At 41.2% G+C, this 15,288-nt stretch overlaps 1 protein-coding gene and 1 long non-coding RNA gene across 12 annotated transcripts in view; one reads left to right on the top strand and one right to left on the bottom strand.

Moving 5' to 3' along the window:
• Nucleotides 1-11,422, bottom strand: part of prdm16 (PR domain containing 16) — a 207,128-nt gene extending 195,706 nt beyond the window's left edge. For all 11 annotated transcript variants that reach the window (XM_061834976.1, XM_061835042.1, XM_061835001.1 and 8 more), the window contains exon 1: nucleotides 11,296-11,422. In XM_061834976.1, coding sequence (XP_061690960.1) covers nucleotides 11,296-11,332 — 37 coding nt within the window. In that variant the 5' untranslated portion in view covers nucleotides 11,333-11,422. The remainder of the gene's footprint in view (nucleotides 1-11,295) is intronic.
• On the top strand, nucleotides 11,082-13,487 carry LOC133508741 (uncharacterized). Its single transcript, XR_009797136.1, has 3 exons — nucleotides 11,082-11,412; nucleotides 11,539-11,743; nucleotides 11,817-13,487. It is a non-coding gene; the product is annotated as an uncharacterized LOC133508741 (long non-coding RNA).
• The last annotated feature ends 1,801 nt before the right edge of the window (nucleotides 13,488-15,288 follow it).

Here is a 15,288-nt window from a genome sequence, read left to right as displayed (position 1 = left end):
ACCCTCAGCGGTAAATTTGTCAAACCCACCAAAACGACGAGCCTGACAGTGTAATCGCTAACCGTCCACGCCGACATGAAAGAGGTCTTTATCTGACCAAACCAAAGAACCTGATCTGTGTGTGTGTGTGGGGGGGGGGGGGTTACCAGAGAACAGAAACATCCCACTCAGCCCTTGTGAGACGGGGAGATGTCTCTAATCCGCTCTAATGAGACACAGCGAGCCCATCGTTGAGGAAAGCCCAGTGAGGATGATAGTGAGCAGGGAGGGGATAAAAAGCAGAAGAGATAGAAGTGAAGATGGAGCCAAAGCTTTGAACTGGCGGCTCGATGAAAGCGGGTGGAGGCTGAGGGAGTTGAGAGCCACGCTGCCTTCACACACTGTGGGCTATTTAAGGGGCAGACAGACATACAGCCCAGGGGAGAGCAGTTTGGCTTCTTATCATATCTGGACAGGATGAGCATCATCAGCAGTGCCAGGCTGTGACTGACGACATGTCCACACGTACACTTGTACTGTTTTGTGAAAAACACATTTCCCCTTCTCCGGACTTTGAGAAAATCATCATCCACAACAACAACAGCAAACATCTACTTAAAAATACATTTGAATTCAATTAACGCATTCCTATACTGAACAAGGTACACACACAAACATCGCAATCCAAACATGCACAAAGCGAGTGGAGATAAATGCATATTGGAAATTACAACCTCAATCCACCTCGATTTCCACTTCAAAATACTACCACAAGAAAGTGCAAAAAAAAGATGCCGCATTGAATGGCTAAGTCAGAAAAAGACACGCTAACAAACAAAAACAATACAGCAGAACAATGGTGTTTATGTCTCATTTTCAGACTGCTAGTCACAGTAAGGCTCGCCGCACGCAAAATGACGCGGCCTTACCAGACTGATCTTCTGCGCTGTGTGCAGGATACTGCCTTTAGTTTTAATGAGTGGGCGACTATAGGCCACTGGCTTTGTTCAAAATGTGAAGCCCCAGTGAACGGCGTCACAGAATCGCAGATCTGATAACAATAAAAAATGCATGGGGTTTCAGAAAACAAAAATAAGTTTGTGGGTTTTAAATGTAAATAAGACCCAGCTGGTTTGTCAGACCGTTTTACAAAACTCCTGTACTGAACTATAAGTACACTTTCATATGTAGCTTTGTCTAGAAATCAAATGCATGGAGAGTGAAATGCACAGGTGCAGTCATAGATTGGGGCTATTGCTCATTGCCAAGTCCACTCAAAACATTAACATTATCTCCTTTTTTTGTCACCTTTTTCCTCTCTTTGAGACCATTCTCGTCTTACTTGACAAACACACCGTGTTTTTATGGTTTAATAAAAAAACAACATGTATGTTCATATATGGCAGTGTATTACATTTGAAGGGTCAAAACTGGATACAACGTCACCATTTTTTCAGACGCAGCACAAAAGCATATGTGTGGCACTCAGTCGCTTGGTGTGCTGCGAAGCTGTCATTTTTTTTTTTTTTTTGGTGGGGGGGGTTTGTGATTCCCAGATTCGGCATCATCGCTCTGTGTGGAGTCAGCTTCAAGAAGAAAAACAACTTTTAGTTTTGAGTAGAATGATGGTGACAAAAAACTAGCAACTGCAGAAAAAGTGAATACTGTGGAGTATAGCGAGAAAAGCCGAAGCTATACTAGCAGCGTTTTCGATGAGACCTAAAGACACCGAACATTCTTAATATTGGACCTCAGCTGCTACCTAAATTTGTGCACATACAATTTGCACATCTGGCTGTGTTTAAATGTAAGCATGCTGCTAATACACTGCACTCTACCCCAAAGGCTATATGTACACTACAAGACTGCACTAATTCAATATGTACATACTAATTTACCAATGTACTGATTTCTTCTCTCATTTCTATAATTGTATATAGTATAAATATAATTTTAATTTACAAGTATTAGTCTATTATAACCCCAATCCTAATGAGGAGAAGCAGTACAGAGATTGAGTGAATAAATGAATATTTCTCTTTTCTGTGTCGACCACAGAAAGAGAAACAACATGTCGGTTCTTCTTAATGTCTTGGATATACCGAGTATTGACAAAAGCACCTGAATCCTTGAAATGTTACAAAGAACCAATGACGGCAACTCAATTTAGCCAATGAGCAACCATTGGTTTACATCATGTAAATAGTCACGCATTGGTATGCCTGGTGCTGCAAAAAATGCAACCTAATCATATAAGGTTCTCCTCGCGATTGTGAGTGAAGGGATGCTTAGCGGAGTTGGTACCGTAGAGTGGAGGAGCGGACAGGTTTTGAGGGGGATGCATACTGAAAACATGTTTCTATCAACTGGGAATTTGTCATCTTGCTCAAAACCATATTGACAGTCTTGGGGCCCAGATTCAAACCCAGAACATCCGAAATGTGGGGCTTACATTGTAACCACTAACCTTGCTGTCTTCCAACAAAATAGTTTAATCAATATTGATGTCTTTTTAGATAGCGGATACATGAATATTTATTTTTTGTCATTGTTAATCAGAAGTTGTGATCTACTTTGAAATGCCCGTGTTCACCATTTTCAGGAAAAACTGGAGTGGCCACAATTTATGACTATTTTCATTTACAGTGAAGAAAATGAGCATTTGAACACCCTGCAATATTGCAAGTTCTCCCACTTAGAAATCATGGAGGGATCTGAAATTTTCATCGTAGGTGCATGTCCACTGTGAGAGACAAAATCTAAAAAGACACATCCAGAAATCACAATGTATGTTTTTTTAACAATTTATTTGTATGATACAGCTGCAAATAAGTATTTGAACACCTGGGAGAAACAATGTTAATAATTGGTACAGTAGCCTTTGATTGCAATTACAGAGGTCAAACGTTTCCTGTAGTTGTTCACCAGGTTTGCACACACTGCAGGAGGGATTTTGGCCCATTCCTCCACACAGATCTTCTCTAGATCAGACAGGTTTCTGCGCTGTTGCCGAGACACACGGAGTTTCAGGTCCCTCCAAAGATTTTCTATTGGATTTAGGTCTGGAGACTGGCTGGGCCACAGAACCTTGATATGCTTCTTACGGAGCCACTCCTTGGTTTTCCTGGCTGTGTGCTCTGGGTCATTGTCATGTTGAAAGACCCAGCCGCGGCCCATCTTCAATTCTATGACTGAGGGAAAGAGGTTATTCCCCAAAATCTCACAATGCATGGCCGCGGTCATCTTAATACAGTGCAGTCGACCGCCAAAGCATGATGGTGCCACCCCATGCTTCACAGTAGGGACGGTGTTCTTGGGATGGAACTCATCATTTGTCCTCCTCCAAACATGGTGAATGGAATTATGACCAAAAAAATTCCATTTTGGTCTCATCTGACCACAAAACCTTCTCCCATGATTCCTCTGTATCATCCAAATGGTCATTGGCAAACTTAAGACGGGCCTTGACATGCGCTGGTTTAAGCAGGGGAACCTTCCGTGCCATGCATGACTTCAAACCATGACGTCTTAGTATATTACCAACAGTCACCTTAGAGACGGTGGTCCCAGCTCTTTTCAGGTCATTGACCAAGTCCTTCCGTGTAGTCCTGGCCTAATTCTTCACCTTTCTAAGGCTCAATGAGACCCCACAAAGTGATATCTCAAATCGGGCTCCACTCCGATTGAGATTGACCATCATGTTTAGCTTCTTCCATTTTCTAATGATTGCTCCAACAGTGGACATTTTTTTCACCAAGCTGCTCGACAATTTCTCCGTAGCCCTTTCCAGCCATGTGGAGTTGTACAATTTTGTCTCTGGTGTCTTAGGACAGCTCTTTGGTCTTGGCCATGTTACAATTTTGAGTCTTACTGATTGTATGGGGTGGACAAGTGTCTTTAAGCAGCTAACAACCTCAGACAGGTGCATCTGATTCAGGATAATACATGGAGTGGAGGTGGACTTTTAAAGGCGTACTAACTGGTCTTTAAGGGTCAGAATTCTAGCTAATGAACAGGTGTTCACATACTTATTTGCAGCGGTATTACACAAATAAATCATTAAAAAAACATACATTGTGATTTCTGGATTTTTCTTTTTAGATTATTTCTCTCACAGTGGACATGCACGTACGATGAAAATTTCAGACCCCTCCATGATTTCTAAGTGGGAGAACTTGCAATATAACATTGTGTTCAAATACTTGTTTTCTTCACTGTCAATGAAAATAGTCATAAATTGTGGCCACTCCAGTTTCTCCTGAAAATGGTGAACATGGCCATTTCAAAGTTGTTCACAACTTCTGATAAACAGTGACAAAAAATAAACATTCATGTATCTGCTATCTAAAAACACATCAATATTGATTAAACTATTTTGTTGGAAGACAGCAAGGTTAGTGGTTAGAATGTAAGCCCCACAGTTCGGATGTTCTGGGTTTGAATCTCAGCTGTGTGTAAAGTGCATGTTCTCCTCCTGTTAAAGTGTGTTTTTCTCAGTACACTGGATTCCTAAATCATTCAAAAAGCATGAATGATCAGTGAATTCAAGGCTAAATTTTTCATACTTGTCAATGCAAGTGTGAATGGTTGTTTGTCTATGTTCACCCTTAAATTGACTGGCGACCAGTCTTGGATATACCCTGCCTCTCACTCAAAGACAACTGGGATAGGCTCCAGCTTCCCCATGACCCTAAAGAGGATAAAATTCGGAGCAACTGATGGATTTTGTGGGGATTCTGGAGTTATGCTGGGAACAAACAAGGGAAAAACAAGTCTCTACATTGTCAACCTAGACAGAAAGAGTGTGCTTGAGGATCACATGAAAAGAGCAGAGTCACGACAAATGAAGAAATAAAAAGGAAAGTGGGAGAAAGAGGGCGAAAGTGACCTGGCTAATACCAAACAAATCGGGATTAGACCCAGATAAGACTAGTCACAATGCTGAGCAATCCCCGGGACACCGCGACGTGGAGGGAATCATGAGGGCTGCTACAACAAGCTCATTAGGACTCCACACATTTGCCCCTCATCTGGCAAACAGTGTGCACCACTTCACAGTGGGTGGTGCAAAACCCATGCCAGACACAGAGAGGGAGGGATGGGGGGAGGGAGGGGGGGGAGAGAGAGAGAGAGAGAGAGAGAGAGAGAGGTAAGAACTTTGCATTAATCAGTGTTCCCCGAAAGTGAAGATGAGCTGTTTTGTGTGGAATGTCATGACACCAACACAAGTGATGTATTCTTAGCCTAAAGATGCCAGATAGTGGACTGTAACCTGCAAGACAGAGCCACATGCCAAGATGCATGAGAAATTGCTCGTTATTGTCGTGCATAACCATGTTGTTTTATCTCAATGCTCCTCTGCTATTTTTAACAAAGACTCTGCCCTATTTGCCAAACTGAAGGTTAAAGGAGTGGGAGGAGGAAGAGAGGGAGGGGGGGGCTAAAAAAGAAAACATCAGGGATATATCTGAAACTGCCAAATGATGTTTTCACAAACACGGCAGATGAGGTCATGGAGCAAGGCGGGGAGTAGGAATATTTGCCAACTGGATAATGTGAGGTCAGCGTATCAGTGGAATGAATGGGATTTGGAGCCATGTGCAAAAGCTTAAATGGTTCATGGTATTTGCATGTCAACTCAATATGCAACTTAGGCTGCACAAGCAAGCGTGTGTGTATGCGTAGGGGGGTGCCCACCCATCATTGTGCCACACTCGACAACAACCCGAGCAGTGACAGGACCACCACCAACTCTATACACACACACACACACACACACACACACACACACACACACACACGTACACGCATTTAGCCAATAACATTGCCAACTCCTGCTGTTTGGATGGCATTTACACTCGACCTTTCCGGTTTGTGATTCATTGAGGTTAAATCCTATCATTGACTCTAAATCTGTCACCTCTAAATTCTGTGCGTGCGTGTGCATGTGTGTGTGTGTGTGTGTGCGTGAGTGCATGTGTGTTCACTTGGTACATTATATCCTCGTAATTAAACCTTACCGCAAATGTGTTAGCTGAATGTTTTAAAACCATCGCTAAGTCACAAGTACACTTTGGAATCCCACTCACTTAATGATACATGACAAGTAATAATTTATAACAAACACTTAAAAAATATCCATGCCAAAACTTTTGGTAGACGTCCACATACTGTATCTAACACATAAGCAGTAAACAACACTAACTAAAACAAAGACGCTACAAATGTGATACGACCTCCACCACCATGCTTGTAACTTCAAACACTCTTATCATCATCCATCTAACTGAAATGAAAGCAAATTCCATTGATCCATTCCTCTCTCCCAACCAAATATTTTACATCGGGTTAATCTGAAAATACCACAATTAACTACTGTACTCATAGAATGAGTGATAGCATAATTAAATACTATCTAAACAATTAATTTTTGCTTCACGACCAATTCATTGCTCTGCCTTCGGGTGTGCTTGACTTGGCAACCAGGGAGCAGTACAATCCGTCGTGCAGACACAACCAAACAAAGGTTTCACCCAACATTGTATATGACTCAGTTAGCTGCAGTAATATTAGTCATTGTTCACCCAGGATGAAGATTTTATGTCTGTGAGTTACAGTGTCTGTCTTCATGTGTTGCTCCACCGCTTGTGTTGAAATATCTGTCGCTTTTGCCTCGAAGACCACCACATAGATGTTATTTATTAACCTGTTGTTGGTGTTTTGCAATGATTGTATTAAACTGAGTGGTCTTTCCTATCAGGCAAAGCGATGTGATTGTTTTCAAAACACACGTACTTCTCTTTATTTTATGTTTGACAGTACACTTCCACTGGGAGTAGCATTAAAAAGCTTAAAACATCACAAACAACACTACCTGCCAAATTGATGTTTGTTGTGAAGCGAGGTAAATTGAGTTCACTGTCTCCATACAGCACTTATTAATCAAATATTTGCTCACAAGTCGTACAAGCAAAAAAAAAAAAAAGAAAAATTACAAGTCGGGCCACTCGTTTCTTAAGGCCCCACTATATTACAAATAGCCCTCAGTATGATGCAGTGCAGAATTATTATACCACACAAACTTTATCCATAATAATGAAAAATACTGTATTGTTAAATTAATGTCGGAATTTTTTGCATTGGATAGTAACCCTTGAAATTTTGGAGCTGTGCATCTCATTAGAACATTGCTTAATTGTTTCAAGTGCTATTTAATTTTTATTTATTTTTTACATTTAATGACACATGTGTGACCCCAAATGTATCATGCCCGAAGCAGCAGCAGCGCCATTAGGAGAAAAGTGACTGAATCACCATGAAGTATTTTCCTGGAGACAAACAAAATTGTGTAAGTAAGAGTAGAGCAGTAGTAAAAGCAACTAAAAATATAATCTTCTAATAAATGCATAGCCAGAATTGAGAGCAGGTGAGTCATCATTCTCTCATATTTGAATTTGTTCACTGGAGTAAATTAGCCGAAATTGAAGCCACAAAAGCCTACAGACGAGTAAGTATAAATGAGACCTGCACATTTACTTTAGTGGGAAGAATCTGCTCTTTCAATTCATCTAAAGTTATGGTTTCATAAAGCAATTCATCTGTATTTGTATCATTTTATGTGTATCAAATGAAGACCATATGCTACAGAACGAGACACCGGATTGACTTGGGACTTATTGGAACTGCGACAGAAACTTAACTCAGGTTTTCGAAAGAAAAAAAAAGTTACACTTTGACAAGTAACAAAGTGGCAAAAATCCTTGTGAGGTTTAAAATGTTGCCACAGATAACAATTGTGCATGTGGTGAAAGAGATTTTACATGAGGACAGATTTTTTTTTCCCCCTCCACAAATCCTCCAGAAACACATTTGGGAAGTAAACTTCAGGCCCCAAAGTCCACATTCAAATCAAAATAGCATAAGCAGATGTGACAGAATGATGAATATGCACCACCCCTGAAAGAATTATTTAATTAATTAATAGGATTTTATAATTTATTGATTGCAAAATAAACCTTTATTCGTCATTAATGTTTTCCAACTATCTATTCCACCAATGTGTGGTGACAGGCACAACAATTTAATTCAATCGTTGAGATGGAAGAAGGTACAATATAGTTGTGTATCCACCCACCTGATTATCTTACTATCATAACTTCGTGTGAATATATTAGTTTTGTCTTCAATTAAACTTTACCAACTTTAGTTCATTTGTTCATTTCCTAAGTTCATTTGTGAGTAAAGGGGGATGAGATAATCATTATTTTGTTGTATTCATACTTTTTTTGTTTAGTGGTGTTGCGTGACATTTCTCTATAAATGTAAAATGAGTGCCTTGGGTCAATAATGGCTGGGAACCACTGCTCTTTTCTAACTAAATGACTAATGTCGACAAAGCGTATACACACCATGCCGTCAAACATGAATGCAGCAACATATTTTATTACTCTTGCTTTTCATTTTGACATTATAACCAGTGAAATCTAACACTATAATGACGATGACCACAAGCTGATCACATCAAATCATATCATGTCCAAATCAAAGTGAGTCGTAACATTACTGGCTCAAAACGCCAACCCCCCTTCCCCCAACGCCCCCTCCCCCCCCCCTTTCCACTTGACAACTTGTGAAACGTGTGCGTTTGCGTGCGAATGCTTGTGTATCACTTGAAGTAACGCACATGAACAAGTGAGCGATGGCAGCCTTCCACCAGGGGTTCAACGGCGGAGTTGAAAATGTTATGCCTTTTTTTTGTACTTCTCTCAAAACCATCATTAAATGGACCAAGTTCAAGACCGCTGCTTCAACGAACAAGCGCCATTGTACGTAAAACAATCTGGTCATTGTATGCAAAACGTGTCAGAAATTATGAAGGCCGTGGGACAGTTTTGTGCACATTCAGCATGGGCGCGCGCATAGAAAACATCCATGTATCCATTTTCTAAGTCGCGTGCTGCAGCCGATCCCAACTTTAAGCGAGAGGTGGGGTAGTCTGCACCCTGGATTGGACGCCAGACAATCCCAGGGCAAGACAAGGGATTAAAAAAAAAAAAAAGTAATCGACAAAAAAAATTATATATTGCTGATCAATAATTCTAAATTGAACACCTTCCTTTTTGTTTACTTTAGTGTGTGTGTGCGTGCGCGCGCCTGCAAGCATGCTTCATGTTATTTTAAGTGCGTACAATGACCGCAACACTGGAAATCGGAAGTCTTCTTGAATGCAACAAAACACTGCAATAATAAATAGGAACAGTAGAATATGATCAACGCCTATTTTCATTGCTTTATAATGAAAGAGCAAAACGGAGGGTTGGGGGATGAATATATATATATATATATATATATATATATATATATACACACACACACACACACCACACACACGATCTCCGAAAGGAATAACTGGCTCCATAAATGAAATCAATTTATTGTGGAAGATTCAAATAAGGCAATGTTATTCGAGTTGTCGTCAGTCTTCCTCGCGGGACACGAAACATTGTTTGAACAAACCAAGGCTCTGCACGCGGATCAATGTGAGCTTCCATTAACACCAGCGAACGCAGGCACACGCGCACGCGCAAGTGCACGCTCAAATATGCTGTGTGGAGGCACGGGTTTCCGGGGGAACACGGCCTTTAAATTTGGCCGAGGATGTGTGTGGAGTTGGTTCAAAGAAAATAATTTAGCTGCAAATAAAACCACGAAGCAACTCGTACACGCGCACACGAGGTCGCGTGTGCAACTGACTATTCAACGAGTCCCATTTCCAAATCGGGACGCCTTGTTTTCAGAAAAGGGCCTTTTCTTTCCTTCCCGCTCATCTGGGGTATGTTCGAGGAGGTCTCTTCAAAGCCAGGTATTTGTGTTCATTAGCACCAGGATCAACAGACTATCAACTCGGGCTGTTTGCAGATCAGGAATAAGTGCACAAAGATCGCAAGGAGCGGTCTGCTCCACACGTTTAAGCAATTATACTAAGCAGCCCAATTAGCCGTTTCCCATTTCTTTTTGCCTTAAACTTACAACAGAGGCTCCACGTGAACGTAGGTTTAATAAGCGAATAAGGCAGCAGAGTGTGGCCTTACGAAATTAATGATAATGTTTTATCACTGTCTATGAGTGAGCCGGGAGACAAGCAGAAGAAAAAAAATGCGGCCAGATATTTGGTTTTGTTTGACTGAAAAAAATGAAGTGTAAAAAGTACCGCAATATTTAACCATCACGGGGAATAAAAATAAATGTCATGAACAGTATACAAAAGCCTCTCAAGGCTCGTAAAAAAATAGAATCCTTAAAAACGCAACATTTTAAAAATAAGGAAACCAAAAAGAAATAAATACGAGACTCCACAATTATATTTTTGATCAATTTAGGACTTGTGCAAGAAAGCTTGCTGTGCGTGCATGCGTTGAAATTTTACAAATATACAGAAGGGTTGCCAGCAGGCCTATACACAATTAGGCCATTTATTATCATCATCATCATCATCATCACCCTTAGGTCATCACTTTCTTCACGCGTCGCGTGAATAAACAACTGATCGCGAAGGGTACGGGGATAAACAAGCAAATAAAATATCAAAACCACGAGAAAGCACCGACAACAATCAAATGAGCAAGGTCAAGCTGCAAGCCAATTGTCAAAACATGAATTTGTTGTTGTTTGCGTCTCGCTGCACTAATTGATTGACACTTGCTTGGGGAAGGGGGGGTTGGGGGGTTGATATGTGCATGAATGTTAAAGCTGCGTGTTGAAAAACAAACGAGGTGCAAAATATTTATTCTTTCTTCGCCCACCCCACTGCACCCCCCCCCCCAAAAAAAATAAGAATAAATAAAATAAAATGCATGCCTCGGGGAGTAAATGTTGTGGGGCAGTACCACAGCGCCCACTATTACACGAGAAGGGAATAATGCAGATTTCACAAGAGTTGGAACGGCTCTATTTACGAGAACAACTATCGCATGCATTTCAGCAAGTTTCGCGTAACTTCCAGGAACCAGTAAAGCAAAACCTCGAGCGAGAGGGGGGGGGGAAAAAAGCGAATCCGAAAGCCGCAGTCACAGATGAGCGCGTGAAGCACGGGTGTCAAAGTTTCGCGCAGGGAAGTAAACACCGCAATGTGCACACAAACTCGCCCGAGGAGCCGCAATGTTGCGCCCCCAAAAACTTGGTTGTGTGTCCAAAGAGTGTCACCCCTTTTCTCTCCGCTTCATGAGACCGGACAGCGACGTGCAAGAAGCGCTACTTTTTTTTTTCTTTTCCCCCCTGCAAACCGGGAAGGAAGAGAACAAAAAACGTGGGACCTACTTTTTGCCAGTTTTCTCGCCCTCGCCTTGGATCTCATATTGTCGCCTTGTAGATTCCTCTGGTCGTCCACCGTGAGCCCAGAAGCAGCAACAACACTATCTTCATCTCACCAGCATTGTCAGTTTGGACACCTTCGCACATGCGCACAGCCCATTCAATCTGACACCCTCGCCGGGGCCAAAAAAGTTTCCAATGTATTCATCATCATCATCACTTTTTTTTGTCCTATCGTCTCCCCTTTAGATCACTTATCTCTTCCCCTCCTCCTCCTCTACCTCCTCCTCCACTGCTCTCTCCTCACACTCGCACCTTCTCTCCCTCCCTCACACCCCCTCCATCCTCCGGCCCCAGCTCCCAGCCCACCCAGCTCCGCTCCTGCCAGCACCCACTTGCATTTAACTCAAGGCGCCGTCGTGCTACTCTGCAGCCGCCCGGTGCACGCGGCCAGGTAAGACGTATGTTATTATTATTATTATTATTGACATTTTTATTAACACAAGCTTGACTCTATTATTTTGCAGATTGGTTGACAAAAAAGGCAGGGGAAAAAAGTTTGTTCCAAGATGGACCGCCGCTAATTCCACGGTTCGCGGGGTATTTCGTGTGCGTGCGTGTGCTTGTGTAGCAATGCAGGACCCAGCGGCTGTTTGACGCATGCATGCCCCCCCCCCCAAACCAAACATTCTGTTCACAGAGTTGCTTAGTCGTAATTATTAATTAAAAAAAAACAGAATAACAAAAAACTAAAAAAGAGAAATGCATGCAATTGAAATGGACTGCAGGCTCTGTAAGCATGACTCCGCACCAGTCTGTTGGTTTATTGTTTGTGTGCTGCAGACAGCAATGAAGAAACCTGTATGCATGGCCTCAACTCGCTCCCACGGTGCATGTGATGTTTATAACTTCAAATATGACAAAATGTAGACCATAATGCAAATTGTTCCCAATTAGATAATAATAATGATGACAATAATAATAATAACAATAATTAGTATTATTATTATTGACATTATTATTATTATTATTATTATATTTTTCCTTGTAGCATAATTTGGAAAAAGTGTGTACGCTTGCAATTGGACCCGAGCGGTGGGCCGGGCTCCACATGGTTCCTGGGCCTGTAGCCTACATGTCATATGGGAATGGTTTCCGTCTGGTTTTGGCTAAATAAAGGCGGCTCTGTGTTGGAGCCTATTAAAGATCTGCGATGATGGAGTGACTGCAGTTTGCTGGAAGGCGCACTCATCCATTCACATTACAACGAATGCATATACAATTGTTATAATTGTGATTATTATTATTATTATTATTATTATCATCCTCATCATCAGTAGTAGTAATAGTATGAGGAGGGTCATATAGTAATAATATATAACAAGTTGACATAAATCACTTCCAAACTCCTCGTCTTGCAGACACGTATCAAGCACATTGGACAGAAATTGCCCCGGGATGTTTCCTCAAGACTGGATGTGAAATACAGACTGTAATTATTAATCAATAATAATCAGTGGCAATTACCACGTATTAGATGGATACAACAGGGAGTCTGTCTTTGAATCTTGGCAGTATTTTTTTTCTGTTTGACAAAAATGAACTATACGTCCACACAAGGAATTTGATCACAATATTAGGTACATATACGTCCAAGATTAATTATTGTAAATAGGATAACACTCAATTTTAACTAACACGACGTTAAGAACGGTATGTAAATAGTTTGTATATTATGGTATTCATTTATTGAATGCTGAGTTTTAAAATGTATCTTTTTACATATTTCGTAGTCACAACAAAGAACAATGCGAAACTAAGGGAAACTTTCAGCTCAAATAGTTATTGATAAAGTGTTCAAAGGTTTTTGTTTGGCGCTGGTTATTGCGTGGGAGTGTTAATTAGTCATTGTCTTGATAGACTGGCTCTAGATCGATTAGCTCAGCCTCACAGACAATATTGAAGAAAACCGCAAAAACGAATTTACTTGCGTGTGTGTGGGGGAGAGAGAGAGAGAGAGAGAGAGAGAGAGAGAGAGAGAGAGAGCTGTGTGTGTGTGTGGGGGGGGGTCGATGGGTGCACGCGCGCACGTCTGTGGTTATGACATTTACAGGGAAGGCCCGTGAAAACAAAATAACATTTCTATTGCATTAGTTTGGACAAATGACGAGCAATTAAGGTTTAATTACCTTGGCAAGAAAATGGTCGCACGCCACTGCGATACTGGCCTGGACCGAGTACTGCTCTGTCCTTCAAGTTTGGCTGAAAAGATGGAAGGAAGGCCGGCAGGAATCAGCTGGCTTCGTCCCCGGAAAACAGGAGTCGTGGTCTGCCACTGTTGCTCTTCTTCATCCCGCACATTTGCTTGACGAGGGGACACATAAGAAGGAAAAACATTATGTACGTGTTGCATTTTCTTTCCCTGGTGGTACATCTTATTGTCGCAGGTCTGATTCATAATTTTAAGATGTAAACCGTAAGATTTTAACGAATTTCCCATTCTTCAAGTATATTGTATTCGCATTGTATACTGAGTGATGAATAGCAAACAAAACAAAATAAAACACCCCAACCAAACTTATGATTTAACGTATTGTTTTTATATTTTGTATAATAAAATGACTGCGGACGACTATGATTGCATTCACTTTCACAATTATCATTATGATCGTTATTATTCGTTTGGTTACTCTTGGAAATTGTCCCAAATTCTCCCAAAATAGCATCTTCAAAACAAAATGGCTGACTACCTGCGTTTCGCAGCCAGGAATTGAGGCTGACTGGAGAAGAAAAAAAAAATAAATAAAACAATCACCCACTGAGCCCGTCCACGTGAATCTTGTAAATTTAAAACAAAAATTTCTCAGGGCTCTCCTTCCTTACTGGACATACTGGAGAATAATACTGCGAGGCAAGTATTTTCTAAATCCACAATTTTTTGTTTGTTTGCTTGTTTGTGTGTGTGCGCGCGGGAGGAGGGGGGGGGGGTAACGTCAAATATATACATTTCAGCAAGTCCGTGTTTCCAAAATTTGGCAACTTTTTGGTAACCATAATGGACAAAACAAGTTTTAAAAACTCCGATTGCTGTGGCCCGAATTAGAACGGTGCGTTCTCGCAATATCATTATAAACAACACAACACTATCATAGTGACTGTGTGCGTCTTAGTGACGGAAGGGGGGGGGGGGTCCAGTGACGAAGGAGAGAGGGTGCAGAAGTATTTTCACAGCGAATTGGTGTGGTCAAGACTGTGGCGGCCAAACACACGCACACACAAACATGGGGAAACCAAAGCTTGATCCGGGTGGAAAAGGCTGCGGGTTTCTGGATTAGACTGCGTGCAGATAACATCGGCGCACATTGGACATGTGAGACGACCGAGTGCAAAGGCCTGCACGTGAGGCGCGCGCACCAGCGGCTCAGAATGCGTGCGTAGCATTGCAGCCGAGCTCAATTGTACGCCCAATATGATTCCTAGTTTTCATATGTATAAAAATGGTGACGGTAAGAGCATAATGCATGCACACGCGCACGGAGGAAAACACGCACGCGCCTACACACTTACACAAACACATACACATTTGACGTTGCCTTCTGGGTAATGATTATATCCTTTCATTTTGCTCGGGGCCTTGTACTTCCAGTGCGTGCCACAACGGACAAAACAAAACAAGCCAGTATTTTTTGTAACCATCCAATTGTGCTTGTTTAACCTCAACAAAAGGCAAAAACTATAAATAAAGATTTGTTTGTCTGACCTATGTTATTGCATTGTATTATTTGCTAAATCTCATGTAGTTAAAAAAAATCAAATTAAGTTGTCCATTAATTTACTTTATCCAAAAATATGTTCCTGTATTTTTTTTTCATCATTTAATTCATTTTGTGTTGTTTTTGGCAAATTCAAAAAATGTTATGCTCTTCCAATTGGGGATTTACAAAACATGCTAACACACACTGTAGCTCGTTAGATATATTATATGTATAAATGAAAACA

The sequence above is a fragment of the Syngnathoides biaculeatus genome, chromosome 2 (genome assembly GCF_019802595.1).
Source record: "Syngnathoides biaculeatus isolate LvHL_M chromosome 2, ASM1980259v1, whole genome shotgun sequence".
Taxonomy (NCBI): Eukaryota; Metazoa; Chordata; class Actinopteri; order Syngnathiformes; family Syngnathidae; genus Syngnathoides; species Syngnathoides biaculeatus.
The sequence above is the reverse complement of the archived record's forward strand: the minus strand, read 5'-3'. Positions and strand labels throughout refer to the sequence as shown.